This window comes from Typopeltis vanoorti, chromosome 15 (genome assembly GCF_054136105.1).
Source record: "Typopeltis vanoorti isolate ZY-2024b chromosome 15, IOZ_Tvanoo_1.0, whole genome shotgun sequence".
Lineage (NCBI taxonomy): Eukaryota > Metazoa > Arthropoda > Arachnida > Uropygi > Thelyphonidae > Typopeltis > Typopeltis vanoorti.
The window spans coordinates 106,194,687-106,213,054 of record NC_143563.1 but is presented as its reverse complement, the minus strand read 5'-3'; the positions used below and the strand labels follow the sequence as shown (position 1 = coordinate 106,213,054).

Here is an 18,368-nt window from a genome sequence, read left to right as displayed (position 1 = left end):
TCGGCGACATGAACGTATTTAGGTTAAGGAATATTACATCCCATATTGTTTCTTAGCCGAATAAGAAACTCAAAGAGTTTCATGCCGAATATAGTAGAAACTATAAAAGTTCGGCGATTCCAAGCGTAAGCAAATACCTGGATAGTGCAACACCGGACCCATTTGGAGCTTGCTCCACCCTTACTATGAATTGCCTCAGTTTGCACTGAGGCAACTCATAGTAAGGGTGGAGCAAGCTCCAATCACTATTCTTGATATTTACCCATAATGTGAACTTTGCTCCTAGGAGTTGTATTACTGTTCTACATTATGAGAGAAGGTCACTACCCAGACTGGTTTCAACCTTATGAAAAAGTAAAGCCATCTCTAAAAATTCGGACGATCCCTAGGCCACTCCATCGTGGGCAAAAGACCGTCCATCTCAGCGTTGGCTCCACTCGGTGATGGCCTTCCACCCACACGCCACCACCCGAGAAGAACCACTCAAATTCCGAAGAAAAGCATTCACTGACAAAACCCCTCAGCGGGCCGTGCCGGAGAACAATTTCCCCGGAGACTCAAATTGCTCCCTTAAGGCAAAAACCTTAAGAGAGCGAACTCATAATAGCCCCCACCGGTTTCAACCTTTATTGAGGTCTCATCAGTGAGTAGGCAGACCTAGTTAATACCAAGTTTGTAGCGAACAGAACTTACATCCCTTCTAAGAGAATTGCCAAGAAGGTGTCGTAATAAATTACTAATTATGTGAAGAGCCAAAGCTTCAATTCGGCGACATTAACTTATTTAAGTTAAGGGATATTACATCCCATATTGTTTCTTAGCCGAATAAGAAACGGTGACCATAGGTAAGGCCTTAAAATCTAACCATATTTCAGGAGCCCTAATTAAATACTTCCTAGGACATTTTCTTCCCTACTTCGGGACCACAGGACATGCTGATCCCAGCGCAGAGGTTGTGCCAGAATGGTATTATCCATTATGCCAACAGCTTAAAAAATTTAAAACCGAAGGGATGGAAATCCTAAAATTAAAGCCACAAGGAAGATATTGGGAGTTGTTTCAACTTTCCAGATGTGATACGCCAAATATAGAAACTAACATGGTAATGCTATTTCAAAATATCTGAAATGGCTGTCCCCAGCTATTTCTGGCATGGCATGGCAAATAGCCTATGGTCAGCTACCTGTGAAACTGGTTATGTCCCGATACAATTCAAGACCGTGCGACGTCTGCCAGAGCGTTGAAACGGTGGGACATTTCTTTTACTTGTGCCCCCCCCTCTATTTCTCTAAGAGCACAAGCTGACTTATTTGCCAGGAACTTTTGATATGCTTCCTTCTTTTCCTTCACTGCATCTTTTACTTCTTGTGTCCACCATGGAGTTCTGATTTTTCTATCCTTGCTGATAACCTCACTACATGCCTCACTGGCTGAATCAATCCGGGTTTTCTTCGAGGATTGCCACTGAATCTCCAAGGTTTGGTTCCTGTTCTCAAAATCTTTCATTTTTTTTCTTCAATAAGCTTTGTGTATTTTAGTCTACAGTTCACATCTGAGAGCTGCTCAACTTTTATTCGCTTTAAAACTTTCTTACATGTTGTTATTTTCAATATGAAATTCAGTTTTCTCCTGCTCAAGACTAAATAGTGATCACTTCCAATTTCAAATCCTCTGTACACTGGTGTCCTGCACCAGGGAGAAAACATCACTATCAACAATAACATAGTCAATGAGACTTTTCGTATTCTTTGCCTCTTCTCTCCATGTGAATTTGTGCATATTTTTATGTTGGAACATGGTGTTAGTAATAATCAGTCCATGTCCTGAGCAGAAATCTAACAGGTATTTGCCATTATTATTAGTTTTGCTCTTTTCTCCAAATTTTCCCAAAATATTTTTGTATGTCTGACAATCATTTCTTACTCTGCTATTTAGATCCCCAACAAGGACCAACTTTTCCTTTTTCATTGTGTCAGTTGCTTTTTCTAAAGTATCAAAAAATTCCTTCACTTCTACCTTAGTAGAACCTTCTGTGTTGCCATAGGCACAAATAAGTCTCATTGTCCAATTCCTCATTCTGATATTTGCCCACATCACTCTACTTGAGACTGCCTGCCATTCAAGAAGATTAGGCTCGTATTTTGTGTTAAATACTATGCTACTTCTTATTTTCCTTGATTGTCATTGCATGAATATAACATTTTGTATTTATTGCTCAGAAAGATCTCATCAGTTTTTGTCTTTTTTGTTTCAGTCACCCCTATTATGTCGATCTGGTACTTATTTAATTCCTCCACTAGCTCCATTTCTTTGCCATTCAGGCTTCTTATGTTGATAGTACCGATCTTTAACTCAGGCGATGTTGAGTTGGGGTGTGCTTTTAGATTTGTTCCAGTAGCTGACTTTTTGCTGTTCGCCCTGGTTCCCTGGCGAATACTATGGAGGCCTTGTTTAACCGGGCGACGCCCCAGCCGGCATGAAAATTTGTCATGTTGTACCATCATTTTGTATATATTGGTTTAAGCCAATAAGAATACGATTTGTTCGGCGCTAAATCCCAAATTGCCAGCCCATCCTCGTACGTTCGGTATCCAGGTAGATACCCAACAGGGTGCACCACGAGAAGGTGAGGATTGGACATTAGGTGAGAAGCCCTGGTCGGTTCTCCGCATTCCTTTAAAGGCTATGTGGAGGTCTCCTCTCAGTTATACAGCTTTGACCCTTAAGCACCCCGCTTTTAAATCTTTATTATGATTTATGCTATCTGAAGACGTGCACATGATTGTCTTTAAATAAATGGAAAACAGGTATTCCTCGTAACTCAGTCGACAGTGCTCTCTTTGGTTGGAATGATCTGAGTTCGAATCCCGTCTTAAAAACTTTTATATTTCGCCTCTCGATACGGCAAGTATTTGCTGCCATAAACTCGAGTTTCTCATCACAAGGAAACCAGCCTGCTCGAATATACGGATCCCTAAACATTATACCCTTACACGTGTAGGAGGCGATGCAGCGGAGGCAGACTGTATTATAATGCCTGTAAAACTGCAACCAAGGGATTCAGTCATCCTTGAATGGAAGAGAGAGAGAGAGAGAACAATAATTGGCGAACTGTACAAAAATTAATAATCCTAAGTTCGTGGGTCATTTATAACTGAATATTTATTTATTCATTTATGAATACTCACGTTTATGAAATTCTTTCTAATTGAATTCAAAAGAATGTTTTCCAAATATTCCAACCACTCATCTTTGGTACTTTATCGAGATAAAGCACAAGAATAGGAAGGAGATGGTTTTGTGTTTGAATTGCATTCACCCCAATATTATAAATCGTACATAAAAATCATCTTTTCAATTTATGTGGTAAAATTACCTTCCTTAATTGCATTTTTGATTTATATCTAATCTAACCGAAATGTATATATAATTATAAATTTATTTACATAAGTGATTAATCTGCTTTAGATGCCATGTGTGTGTAATTATCCAATGCTTCTTTGGGTGCGTTTCTCTCGTATATAATGTGGACATAAAGACTGAAATAATTTTATTATTTTTATGATATGGCATCTAAAAAACGTGTGCAGTCACACCAACGTATATTTAAAGGATGTTATGATGGTTTTTCATGATTAAATTCACGCTAATATGAATTTTATTAACTGTTAGGAAGAATCTCAATTTATATGATTTTCTGCAGCTGACGGATGTCCCAATATGGAAGATCCACAGAATGGAAAAATGACAGCAAAGAATGCAGGTGCCGTTTTGGTGTTCAGTTGTCATCCTGGGTATCGATTGAGCGGTTCTCCCACATTGTACTGCGATGGCACTCGATGGAATGCCAGTGTGCCCAGCTGTAAAGGTAAGTTACAAAACCCTTATTATTCTTGTTCGCTATTTATTCATTCAGAGAAGTGCGGTTTCTGTCGGGGACTCAACAGGTTAAGATTAATCAACACCGTTGTGTCGAATGTTATAATTTAATTAGCATTTATTTCGATTTTGTATTGTATTTCATATTAGAATAACCCTTGATATATATAATTATAATAATTATTATTATTAGATTATCATAAAAAAGAAATCTACACGATTAATGTTGACACAACTGTTTAATCTACGACGCGTACAAAAACTTGAAACTACATCAACAGTAGTTTTCCACAGGAACCTCCCCCCCCCGTCCTAAATTGTATATTGCAGATATAGAACACAGTCATTACCAATGAAGGTCACCCAAAGACCACTCAAACAGAAGTGTCAGTACAGTTAGAAGGTATTAGTATAGCTCGGCCTTGATTGTTTGTTCAGGATTGGATATCGAGGTTGCTCATCTGTTCGCAGAGACAAAAAATATATATATAATTTGCAACAACGTGGGCTGTTTACAGTGGTTGCTATGTGGGAGTACTTTTAGGCTTGTCGATATATCTGTTACCGTTTAATTTGACACCGTATTTATTATTGTTATTAAAGTTGTCAATTTTCTTGAAAGGTTAAAGATCTGTTTTGTTGCGTTAGTGTGATGAAGATTTATTTCAAAGGCTAGACGTCACAGTGAGTGGTAATGGTAACGTTATGGTAGTACTTAACGCTTACAAATGTATTAAAAGAAATCACTTTAACAACAGCAGTATCAGATACTATTTGATAGCAAGCTTCAGAATACTCTCCCTTTCCAACCACCTACGTTATACTGTCTGTAAACAGTCTACCTGCAAATAAGCTATCCAGGCGTAGTTAATCTTAGACACCCACCAAACCTGAAAGACATTCTCATGATACTTCGTTACGACTTCTACGTACGTATATTGCAATTTTCCCTGACAGTTTAACTGAAGTAGAAATTGAATATTCAGAACATACGGTGTCATCCATTTGAGCCGTGAGTTGTGAACATCGTAAATGGATGTAGCCTCCATTAACGTTTTTTTTTCTATATCCTTTCTTACGTCTTGTCAATGTGTGATTAAATATTTAGGAGAGTATCCTTAAAACTTTACATGTCCATGATATGAGTAGGCTTTAATTCTTCGAACATAAATATCGTATGAACGAACTCTGGTATATGTCTATGTACATTAACGCTGTATTTATATTTTTCAATTATATATATTATTTGTCTAGTAGTTTATTTTCTTACTAGAATCACGTCTACAAAATATTTGTGAATGTTAGATGCTAGATAAATTTCACTTCCCGATTATCTAACCTTAGTCCATGTATGGCAATGTGCGATAGGTTTTCCACCTTTTGCAGATGAAATTCATACTGTATTTGTAATAACCGTTTACCAAGTATATTACCATCAATTGGTGAGGTTTAATTAGGTAAGAAAGCACGCACAGTATGATGACTAGGTTTAGGATTAAAGACACACTACAAAATTATTCGATCAATTTAAATGTTTCGCCAAATTTCCCAGACAAGAGGATAAAACTTGTTGAGAGGACTTATTAAAAGATAAAGAACAAAATATTGTCCTTTTCAATAAGGTGTAGGCAGTCCACTATCGCAACATGTAGCCTGCGTGATAAACTTTTCAATTATGACAAGTTTCATTGGAAATGAAGTCTCCCCCATTCTTCACCAAGGGATGTCTCCGATTCTGCTAATGATGTAACCAAGTCCCAGTAGATTTTGTCTAACTGGTATGTAGTATCATCTTTTTTCATAGAATTTCACAAAGTCAGCGTCATCTGAAATGTGGAGATTCACCTCTCTGTTCATGAGAGCATCGATAAACTAATAGATCCCATACCACAAATCCCCAATCTCATCATCCTTTCACTATCGTGTTTAGTTGGACAGTGCAGCGTAGTGTTGCTTCTTGTAGCATTCACCGGGCTTTGGCCAGATTCGGATTTTCCTATCCCATGAAAACAGACTGTGTATATAAACAGACTGTCTAGATAGACCGATTCGTTGCTACAAAGTAATCCTTTCTTAGAGTCAAGAGTTATGTTAGGTGCGATGCTCTTAGGTTGCTATTTTAGTTCAAACATAGTGGTTAACATCTTTATGTACGTATCTTCCAAGAATGCTATCTACACTATTAGAATATTCTTCATATCGTGTGCTTTTTTTTTTGAGTGTTAAAATACTCCTGCAATATTGCATTTTGCGCTATTTTTCGACACTAAATTTGATTCGACACTCGAATCAAATTTATATTTTTTATTCGTATACTGTGCCATTATTTTTATCCAATGTAAACTGTGGCAGATAACATAAAATACTGCTCGGGAAAAAAAAAAATTCTCCACAGCAAGGCCTTCTAAAATTGCCGGCATAAAGTACATACTTCGATTATTTTTAATACTAAATAAAGTTTCAAATTTAAAATTATTCTGCATACACGTGTGTCACGCCAACGAGAAGACATCACGAAATGTTACCGAATTCCATTTCTATAATACTCGAATTCCTTTTTAAAATACGATTCTAAAACCTCGCCTAAAGCTATAAGGTAGTTCCATAAAAGGCGAATGCTGAAATCTTTCATTGGAGGGTGTTTCGTTTCCCAAATTTACCCCCACCCGACAATTTAAAACAATGGAAATGATGGCAAGGAGGTGACAGACGAAAACATAGAATCGGAATGACTTCAAGCAAGAAACAAAATCCACGAACATAACATCATTTCTTGATCTAGAAGAATGTAAATTACCCATTCCCGAAGATGGTGATTCTTTTTCTTTTAGCCGCCGGCAGTTTTTGTTTTTCCTGACAGTTCAGTGCGTAGCATTTTCCAAAAGATATTCTAGAACTGAAACATTCGACTTATTCCATAATTTTACTTCCAGAACATTCTTTTTATTTTGAACGATACCGAGTTCGGACCAATCTATTCTGAATCACATAACGGACAAAGTTTTCTCATCGAGACTTATTTTTAATGGATTGAAATACTAGAAAAAATGTACAAAACGATGTACAGCTAGGTCAAGATTTGTGCAAATATAAAACAATTGTACACTCTAATAGTTAGTTCTGGTATGCCTGATTTTTTTATTTGTTATTAGCGCTAGCTGCATGGGTTATTTCCTACAAATGTGCAATTCCTAAGAATTTAGCGGGCCATCTCAGTTTTCGTAACCATCGTTTTGCCAATTTTTGCAGGGGAAAAATTTCGCAAAAGATTTTGAAAATATACGAATTAATAACTCTCCCCTATGGCTCAATAAAATCTGGTATTTAGGATATCTCTAGAATTTAACTCAATTGAATTTTGACTTCAACAGAGCCATTTTCTTTGACAAAATTCCAACCGATATTAATAACTTTACTATTCATTTATCTGTAAGCCTTTAGGGCCCACGACCAGCCATGCGTCATTGGCTTCTGTCGTTCAGCCATTTTCATATGAAACTAATTAAAAAGTCTTAGAAAAGTCAACGTCGTAGACGGGATATGAACCCAGTTCTTCACAAATAAGAACTGTGTATGCGGATGTAGTTTTAGTTGGAAAGGCCCAATTCTGTAAAAAAAAAAAAAAAAAAAAAAAAAAAAAAAAAAAAAAAAGATCCATTTCAAAATTGATTCAAAGCGCAGGAAGTACTGTAGGTAGTTTAATTTTCACTTAATTATAATTGCCCTCTATGCAGCTGAAACTTGGACATTGAAGAAAGAAGAAATTGAGATTTTGGAAAGCTTTGAGATGTGGATTTGGAGAAGGATGGAAAAAATCAAATGGACAGATAAAATAACTAATGAAGAGGTCTTAAAAAAGAGTAGAAGAAAAAAAGAAGTCTGTTAAGGAGGATAAAAAGAAGAAAGGGAAACTGGATCGGACATATTCTGAGAGGGAATGGAATCATCAGAGATGCCAGCGAAGTAAAACTAGACGGAAAACGACCCAGAGGAAGAGTAAGGAAAACGATGCTAGATGACATGCTGAATGGAGACAGGTACACAACCTTGAAAGAGAAGGTTCAGAATAGAAGAGGGTGGAAGGAAAGTTTCTGTTACTAAAAGAAGAACCTGCTCAATTGCAGAATACTCAAGAAGAAGAAGAAGTTTATTAAAATTAAGTGGATATTGAATCCAACATTATTTCATAGCCGAATATAGAAACTAAAAGAGTTTCATGCCGAATATAGATAGACTATAAAAGTTTCGGCGGATACAAGCGTATGCCAACCTTTCTTGATAGGGCAACTCGTAGTAAAGGTGGAGCAAGATCCGATCACAGTCCTTAGTATTTTCCCATAATGTAAAACACATCTCCTAGGAGATGTACGATGTTATACATTATGGGGGAGGTCACTACCCAGACCGGTTTCGACCTTTTTGAGGTCTCGTCATGTTGGATTCAATATCCACTTAGTTTGAGTAAATTTGCATTGCCGAAGTGAAGCCTTTTGGCCCTCTTTTCAAAAGTTTAATTTCCGACTAATATTGTATTCACATGTGAGCAGAGTACAAATAATAAATTTAAAAAATCCCTTAAAAGGCATGAGCATATTGAACAGTCAGTTGGATATACATCTCACTTAGTGATGTGTTTACTAGCTCACACTTTTTAATTGAAGATTTCGCCTAAGAAAATTGTTTGCGAAAGTGAACCTCCCTTTCTATGCAAAGAGCCTTTTAAGCTGGTGCACATCTCACAACGAATCAGATAATACCGTTAAACTGCAAACCCAGATTGCCTTTTATTTATTTTTTCATTGTCCGTGGCCTTTGCTGCTTCTCATACGGAAAAGTGAGGGTTAACTACGATTGTAGGCAGTCCTTAATCTTTTAATTCTCAATTTTTTACACTTTCCATTTTCTAGAAAATATCTCGATTGATTCATTGTTGGGCGCGTGTCACACCTAATTTATTCACTTGCACTTCATTGTGTCGTCTGTATTTTAAAATAACTTGATGTACTGTAGGATACAACTAGGGATTATATTACAGCCGATGATATACGACAAAGAAATTTCAATTAAAGACAGTCTCCTTTCAGGTAAGCTCATCTTAATCCTCTTTATTGTTGAACAGTCCTGAAAGAGTTGTATGAGGCTAACTTCGACTGCTTTACTAAAGTAGAATAAAAAAGAAATGTCTGAATACTTAAACTTTCGTCTATCTTAATCCGAGTCTGTTTTTTTTTTCTTTATTTTATTCTCCCGGTGGACTTAATTTAAGTGTGAGCCCTTACGTTAAGCGTTAAAAGAAAAATAGGAACTTGTTGGAATCTTTCATCGATTTGTTTGTGAGGCTGTTCTAGACAGATCGCGCGCATCAAAGACACCTTTCTCAATTTGGATGTTGTCGTTGATGTATTTCCGCGTGATGGGGCGGTTCTCCACTTTAATAATAATGTCAAGATATAGAGACAGTTGGCATTGCAAAATAGTGCGCAGGGAGCGCGCCGTTGATGAAAAGACAGCCGGAAAGACTCCCTAGATTTTTTTTTTTTTTTTTTTCCCTTCACGAGAGCAGCAGTCCGTGTTTGTAATTCGCGCGATCAGTAAGGATGTAGGAAATATCTGAGATTGCACACACCCATTGCTGACTGAGCTTTTACTTAAAAAAAAAAAAGAAAAAAGTTGGATCTATTGGGATGAAAGTGTAGAGGAGAAGCAGTCTTCAATTCCTACTTGAGTTTTAATTTATTTCTGCCGTGTCAATTAGGAGTATCCCCCACACAGAAATCAAAAATTCAAGTACATATGAATTTAATTAGAATTAAAAAAAAAATCTGCACCTCACTAGAACGACATTTCATCCTGGTGGGGAGCGTGGATGAGTCTTCACTCTCCTACAGGCTGTGAGTTTGACTTCTGTTTTGCAGCGGCGGTGTTGAGGAATTCTTTCTCTTAGATGGTAAATCAGCTGCATCGCTCGGTATCACACACTACCATACTTATTATTGGAAGTAGTGAAAACAGTTCCATGCAAGTCTCTGCAGGGTTCCCACATTGCTAATGTACTAGTAATGTGAGAACCTTTTCTTCGGTTCTACAGGCGAAAAGATGCAGTGGAGTTCTCATGAAAAAAAAAAAACATTTTAATCAACTTATTGATCTCATTCTTCCAGTTATGATGCATAAAGAAACATTAATCTACACTACGTAAATTACCAGTTCGTTCGCCTTGTATGACAGGTGCACAACTGCTTCTGATGGAGAACGATTCAAGTCCCACGTTTCTTTGATAGACTTCTTTCCACAGACATTTCTAGTTATCATCACTACTTTATGGGCTTCAAGATTAGGCTTAAAAAACCTCCTCTGCAACGTGTTTTGGAACTTTCCTCTTTTAAGGTGGAGAGTGGGAGGGAGAGAGTGCCAAATTTAAGGATTTAAGAGTTGGGTTAGAAATAACCAATTGATTATAGACAGATATGAGAGTTTTCAGGGGGGGAAAAGGGAATAAACAGATGATTTCAGTGGCGGAACCACAGTCAAAGTAAGATATTAGGAAGGAACTTGACGCATTCAGGGATGTGTGAGTAGCATTAATTTGAGGTGGGATAATCACCCTGAGAAAGAGAGAAAGCCAGCATGATAGTCGTTTAATGCCAAATTGCATAGAAAATAACCCGAGGAAGTGCAATATCCGCGTGGAGCGATGCAGTTAGAAAAAGACCGATATGTGACAATATTGAAACCCTTATAAATAATAGACCACTTTGGACAACTACGGAACACCAGTAATAATTTAAACTTAATCATTCTGTGCCCATTTCTGTCCTCCAATAAGCAGGATGGTGGTGTCATATCGGGCGATGAAAGTAGCCTAAAGACATTCAATACTGTTACGGTGGAATTCGAACCCACTTTCTTTTGATGGAGATTGTAATGAATTACGGTTAGCAACTGAGGCTAGCATTTTGTCTTAATTGAGTTATGTGGAATAGTCTTATAAAGTAACTAATGATTATGTAAGATAAAAAGATTAAATAACAGTGATGAACTTCAGACTACCTTCCTCCTCCTCATTTTGCATTTGAGTATTTTAATACCTCCACCTCCTTTGAAGCTTTGGATATTTTATTTCAGGTAGCCATTTTCTGCTGCCTAGTATTAGCGCTTTGATCTTCAAAAGCCAGCCGGGTTGGCCGAGTGGTTAGCGTATCCACTCTCCATCCAAGAGGCAGCGGGTTCGAATCCCGCTTTTAATCTTCTCTGTGTAGGACATCTGCAACCCCACCATTTCTTCTAACATAAGACTTCATTCCCAAAATCAAATGAAGTACGAGAGTGATTATACGTCGTCCAATGACGTCACACGTGAATAACTAACTAGAAGGCTAAAAACAGATGGTGTAGCCTTTACACTCGTATTAAATGTGCGCTTCTGTAAAACTTATAAAACAAGATATTTATGAATCTTACAATATCTATAGATTTTTTTTATTAAATCACAATATTTTGAAGAAATTCATAACATTTTTTGACATAATTCTTCAAGAATTAAATGCTATTTTATTGATTTTTTTTTAAACCTAAATAACTGCTTATTTAGCCAACCAGAACTAAATAAGTTAATTTGTACGTCGTAATGTTAGATTTGTTTGTGCCGGATAAATGTTTTTAGCTGTTTTCTTCAAGAAAAGTCTGATTTCGAAACGCCATTTCTACACTCTTAGACTTTTTTAAAATATTTTACATTCCCTGTTGGTCTTTGACAGCTCACAGCGTTGCGAAAGGCCTTTGACTAAGCAAACTTTAGTATGTGCGGAGATTTTGATGTATCGATTTTGCATTCTTTACACTCTGTTAAGCCCTGAAGATGTAGTACGTTTTTCTTCATTGGAACGTGCGAGAAAGCTATCGAAAGTACTGCAGACATATTGCTGCACTCCATTCTCTTTACTGGATCAGAATTTCCCGGAATAGTATAAGCGGCCTTAAAAAAAAAAAAAAAAAAAAAAGTAAACGACATTTGAAGTAATTACACTGGACATTCGTATCTACAGACGTGGCAGAATATTAGTTTTAGGCGATGGTTGTTAGGAACGTTAAGATATTTAGTAGTCCGATCATAAAAAAAGCAATGCGATTATCAAGTTCACAGTTAATCCTCCAATAAAGGCAGATATTTCAAAATGCTATCTAGATTATCATAAAGCAGATGGAACAACAATATGGCTGAGTTATACATGTAAAAAGAATTTAAAATATATTAAAATATTAATGTTTTTTGTGATTAATTAAGCTAGAAAGTGTTACTGTTTTCAGTAGCACACATTGAAAATGAGTATAGCGCTGATCCCGAGTGCTGCCTCTTATAAATGAATTATAAAGATATAAGTTGCTGTTGATGCTTCCATGCGAAACAGCACGGTCCTACGCTACCATTACGTTTAAGGAGATCATCAATAATGAAAATCATTAAATCGTTAATAAAAGAAATGTAATAACGAAAACACGCGAATCTTTAATTCTTGATGCAGATATCTTTGCATATTAGTTTCAGCTGTATAGATTTTGTAGTATTGGGTTCATCACACGGAAATCTCCATATTCAACAAAATACTTTTCTTTAGCCGTCTCGCGCTATCTACTGCGCATTCGCAAATTGTATCTAATTCTGTTTCCAAACACGCGCACATAAAATCGTCTGCTTTATCTATTTTTATTTGCCCATCATTCAACAAATGTTGTGTTCATAACCATTTCGAGAAAAACATTCAGTTTAAACATACAGTGTAATTTTTGCATTATTTCTCTTCTATTTTCCTCTCTCTTTCAATAGTTTATTCAAAATCTGCTGTATCCGTTCCTTTTAATGGGCGCATTTTTGCAATTTCCTCGTGCAATATTTTCTTGCGTCCTTTTTTATTACTACTTCTTTGTTATTTCTTTTTTATTCGGTGCGTAGTTTCAATTCCGTTTTCTGGAATTCTGTTAAGTAATTTCACATATTCATTACTTTTTGAAATTGCAATAAAACGTATTAATTCTGTACTTTATCAATTAAGATAGCAACAGTTTTTAAGCTACTTCCCGAGTAATCGTGTGTGTGTGTGGGGGAGTTGGTTACGAATTTTAATTTTTTTCTTTTTGTCTTTCTTTCCTTTGCAAATGACTCGAAACAAGCTTAGTTTTTGAAGTAAAGAGCTCCAAATTTAGATATTCTACTTCGTGTTAACTGGAAGTCTTCTTCGAATTTAAGCGTTTCCTTAGAGGAATATAAACACTGCCTCGCTTTGTTCTGGTTTGATGGCCATATTTTTCAACGTATGTTATTTAATTATGATATGCTTTGAATAAATTGCGCACATAATTTCTCTGTTTATATCATTATTAATACGCGATACAGAACATGGAAATAAATTTTAAAAAATCTGCGAGTACAACCAGAATAATCTGGTCCAAATTGACACTTATACGTGAATAAAAATCAAATCAAATAACGTTTTGGGAACCAAATGACTGTACTTGAGCGATTCGGAGATAAATATACAGAAATCTATGTAGCGATTTTCCCCCCCTTTTCCCCGAATAATGATCTTCCAATTGTGGGGGAAGCCATTCGATATAACTGGAAAAAAAAAAAAAATTAGCTAACGCCTTTTTATTCCCGTATATAGGGAGTAGGCGAGGCCGTTTTTAGCCCTATCTAACTTTTGGAGATTACCCCATCAGAGATAGCTGGGCCAACGCTATCACTAATTAAGCGGCACGCAGTAAAGAGAGACGGCTCAACAAGTGCTGCCATCTCGTGGTCCCTAACACTTGTATTTAATGTTTGAAATAATGTGGGTTCTACGGTCGATTTTCTTGAGTTTACGGGACGAAAAACCCGAATTTCTGGGAGAAAAAACCCGCTTGCCCGTGCAAAAGATCGACTAACTCGGGAATCGGTCGAAAAAAAGCTTAGAAAAATTTCTTCTAGTCGCCGACTACACTCGAAACCAAGTCTTCCTTCGTGCAGTTAAGCACGGTGGTGTGCAGACGCCACATCCACTGAGTTTATTTGTATCAACAACAGCAGCTGTGTACATTTTAAAATAAATATATATATACAGCTATTTACAATTTGTACATAGGCTGCTAATTCTATTAGGCATTTTCATTTACTCATTACAATATACTTATGACAACTGTTTTACAATCACTGTTTAAATAAGATACAACATCACATGCTCAATTTCTATTTTCCTTTTTGTCCTATCGAATTGTTTGAGCTGTTATTTTTTTTTGGTATGTGTTACATAGTGATTTCAGTCTATTTATAAGTTCCATTATCAGATCAGTCTATTCTCGTTTATATATATATATATATGTTAGCATTGACATTTTCCATATGTACAATTCGTTTTACATATATCTTCATTTTATATCTTTGTTCACATATTTTGGATGACTATTTTATTAGCTTAATTTAAATGCACATCTTATTCTTAAAATACATACATTGCTTATGTTTTTATTTACATTTATATATGCATATATTTTGGTAGTATCTCTATATCTCATGCAGATTTCATTTTTTTGTAGGCACTCTTATTTTTACAAAAAAGAATTCCATCTTGCTTTAACATTATATTGTTTGCTTAACTTAAGAGGTAAATCTGTAATTTCTTATATACAAAGTTTTCTGAATTGCAGAATTAGTTACAGGTCTATAAATGGATAATATATCCTATTAACATTTTGGGTTATTATCATGTTATGAACTTATGTAATCTGCATTTCTTACAATTGACATTTCTACCGTCCTTGTGTCTGTATATATATACAAGAACATATACATATTTGTAGTAATATATCTTAATCTACATATTTATTACTAGAATAGTACTCACTTATCTTAAGGAGTAATTTGCTATTTACATTTCCATTTTTTCCCCCTTACACAATTAGATATACATATATATAACATTCTTATCCCTTATATATAGGCGTACCTATATATTATTTTTTTATTTTTTTAAAAACTTTTATTTATTTTAATTATTATTTTATATATATACATACATACACACACACACACACATATATATATTTTAAAATTTGTTTATTTTTATTTTATTTTTTATTAGATTTGATATCTTGCCATTATTCCTCTCATTGTGGCGAATGAGCCTACGTTAACAGCACCTTTGTCTGGGATTATGCTTTTTGTTCAGATAGTGGGTTATCATTATTGTTTACTACAGGGGTTCCATTATCGGTATAAGTTTTATTTTTCCTTCTTCTTCTCCTTCTTCAATTAGGCCGAGTTTCTTCCATTGCTGTGTTGTTATGCTTTTAGTTTGTGTAGTGTTTATGATAATTTCCTTTAAATAATTGTTAATTTTTACTAGTATGTCTGGTCTGGTGTCTCTTCCGTGTATTTTGTCACATCTGTGGGACCATATTGCATACATTGTTATTATTATGATTATTATTTCTGTTTTTTTTTCTTCATTTTTTGGTCTTCCAACCAAAATAATGTGTTTTCAGAGAATGGTTGTGTACGCCACATCCACTGAGCTACACAGGCTCCCTATAACTGGTAAACATTTTTTTTAAATTTTTTTTCTCCGACTCTTATGTGCCAATCAGATTGGACTCACCCCTCAGAGCATCTTTATCTATTACATTATTTCCGATCCTTTTGCCTTTAATTTTTAAACGCCGTATGTAGATTTAGATGTGTCGTTATAATTTTTTTAGATTTTTTTGTGTTAAAAATTAAGCAATATTTTAATTTTATATGGAATGACTAATATAATAAATTTAATCATTTATTTACAATTAAAAAATCAGTGGTTTTTACTTTCTTCACCTCCCTCCAGTCTTCTAACATGAAGGAGGAGTGACATGCTCATGATTTCTAAGAAGTATGTCAGGGTGATCAAAAACACAGCACATCTTAAGTGGCTCGAGCTTCATTCGCCACCCGCACTGAGGCCTACAGGACCTACAGAATAATCAATAGTTAAGTCTGACTTTGAAACGGTTAAATGCAAAAAGCTGCTGCCCGTGCCAGTCTGGCATGAGTCAGCAAGTTTCTGGCCGCTCCCTTGCAAAAACTGTTGGGAGCAATTTCTGTCCATCTAGCCTCTTTCTCACGCAGATGGAAGTATTGCAAAGATGAAGCTGTTTTCTTAGCATTATTCTTCTCTTCTGGCTCTTGGATGGATGACCAAGGCAGTTCAAAAAAAAAAAAAAAAGTGGCGTATCAACTATTGTTTTATTGGTAGCGTCAGTTGGCATCGACGATACTATTTGGTTGGAACGATCTGGATTGAAATTGCGTCAAGGATGCGAAGAACTTCTGTAAAGGTTTTCATCTGAAGGCGAGTTAGCCTCGTACTGCGGTATAGAAGGGTTTGCCATCTTCGAAACGCGAGATTTTCACCCCGAAAAACCTGCCAGAATATCGCACGCAAATTACAGTCATAATACCTTGGTGCTGTCTAAGGAAAATCAGAAGGTTACCCACATGACAAACACATGGAGAACTGTTAAAATCGCCACCAATGTGGATTCCGCAGGTTAACTCACACTCACCCAAGAAGATCTTCATTACACACTTAACTCTAGACACATGCCATGGAATACATACGTCAAATAAAAGGAATGCATACAATAAAACAGGTTGAAACTCGGGGAATCGCTTGACAGAATGCTTTTCGTTTTGCTTTTTCTTTCTATTTTTAAATATTGTTCTATGCAACCTTTACTCGGTCTTGCTCGCTTAATCCATATCTAGCATGTTATTTTGCTGTCGAGTTAGAGCAGAATGCAATACACTGACGCAGATGGTGACAAATATTGTATAGACATCGTATTAGCCTTTTAATAAAGAAAATATGAAGTTTTTTTTTATGCGAGCGATGCTGCCTAATCACGTGGCATTGCATGCTGAAAGTAGTTTTGGCAATGCCTAATGGATCCGCAGTGTTGCAAATATGAACCGACGAGTTTAAAGAAACTCAAAGAACGAACACGCAAGTGAAAGCTGCGGGTGAACAAAAATCGTTAATCGCGGTTAAAATATTCACACAACGTAAAAATACAAAAATATCTGCACAAACTGATTTGATTTCTTTCGTCTTGTTCTCTAGCTGTTCTCATCACGACCAATAGATGGCGTTAACTTTCAGAAATGTCAGTGTGTTTTGTGATTTCTTACTGTATCAGAGAAAGCATCTAGCAATGGCAAATCCAATTTACTGCGACATCTCTGTGAACAGTCTCGATAAAGTGGAGATCTTTCACAGTGCATCACTATTATATTATTCGATTTAATCAGAAGAGCTTCGGACCAACTGATTAATGTATTGGGAGAAGTCCGTAGCGTCAGCGTAAGATTACTAGCCTCCTATTTAAATTTAAGGAAAGGGAATATTTATTAAGAATCAAATTTAATGAGATTTTGGAAATATATTGGAGTCGCTTCGTAGCATGCAATCTTAGGAACTTCATTGCAAACATTTCCGATTTAAATATATTCTTGTAAAAAGCCTAGATTATATTTAAAGCAATACCGGTATTTTTTCTATAAATTCCACCCACGAAATGGTTGCGAAATCTACCACATTATCAGCTGCGTGGATTAGAGATGATAAACACAGTGCGGTGCGCTTAAAGATTTTTTATGACTCGCTGCAATCCATCCTTGACAGTATGATAATATTTTTTTACACATAATTTTTCGTATGTCATTAGCACTTTTATTATGGCGTGGTGCATTGCCATGTTGATAAAAAAAAAAATACCAGGGTTTCTTTCGTAAATCTGCGCTTTGTAGGAAGCATTGCATTCACTTTGCATGACCGTTTGGTGTTCTTACTTCCAGGAACGGCGAACAAAAGTCTGAGACCATCCAAGAAGAATCAGCTCTAGACCATTACACCTCCGCCACAAGACATTCTTCCGTCATCCACCCACCCACCCAAACTTGCCCACCTAAATGGGGAAAGGTTGTACAGTGATTCATCGTCCAGTCGCGATTTAATGCTTTAAGACATCAGGATCTAAGACTACTAGTCTGGGATGTTAGGCTTATATGCAGCTTTCCTATCGCTGTTATTGTTGCAATTATTTATAGTAGTGCCTTACTGATAACAGGAACCTTTGCAGATACTCTTGAATACGCATGAAGGATAAAATTAATCTTCAAAGCAATTAATCGACAATCGTTTTCGGACGTCCCTTGGCCTAAAAAATTTTGTTTCAGTGAAACTCTGATCTTGCTCGTTCATTTCTTCGCAGAATACTCACACGGTTGTTTTAACTGTCCCTCTCTTCATTGTGAGCTAGTTGCGAAAAGAAAGCGATTGATGTACATTTGATACTAAGGCCTTGCAGCAAGGTAGTATTCGGTCGAATTCATTAAAAGTTCCATTCAAAAGACGAAATTTTTTTTTTCCAACTGCATCGTCAACATATTGATATGTATTTAAACGAATAACCTGTTTTTA

The 18,368-nt window shown here is 36.1% G+C and overlaps 1 protein-coding gene across 1 annotated transcript in view; it reads left to right on the top strand.

The window, feature by feature from the left end:
• Nucleotides 1-18,368, top strand: part of LOC150099055 (uncharacterized) — a 233,543-nt gene that overhangs the window by 34,518 nt on the left and 180,657 nt on the right. The window contains exon 3 of the mRNA XM_090405052.1: nt 3,704-3,868. Coding sequence (XP_090261178.1) covers nt 3,704-3,868 — 165 coding nt within the window. The remainder of the gene's footprint in view (nt 1-3,703; nt 3,869-18,368) is intronic.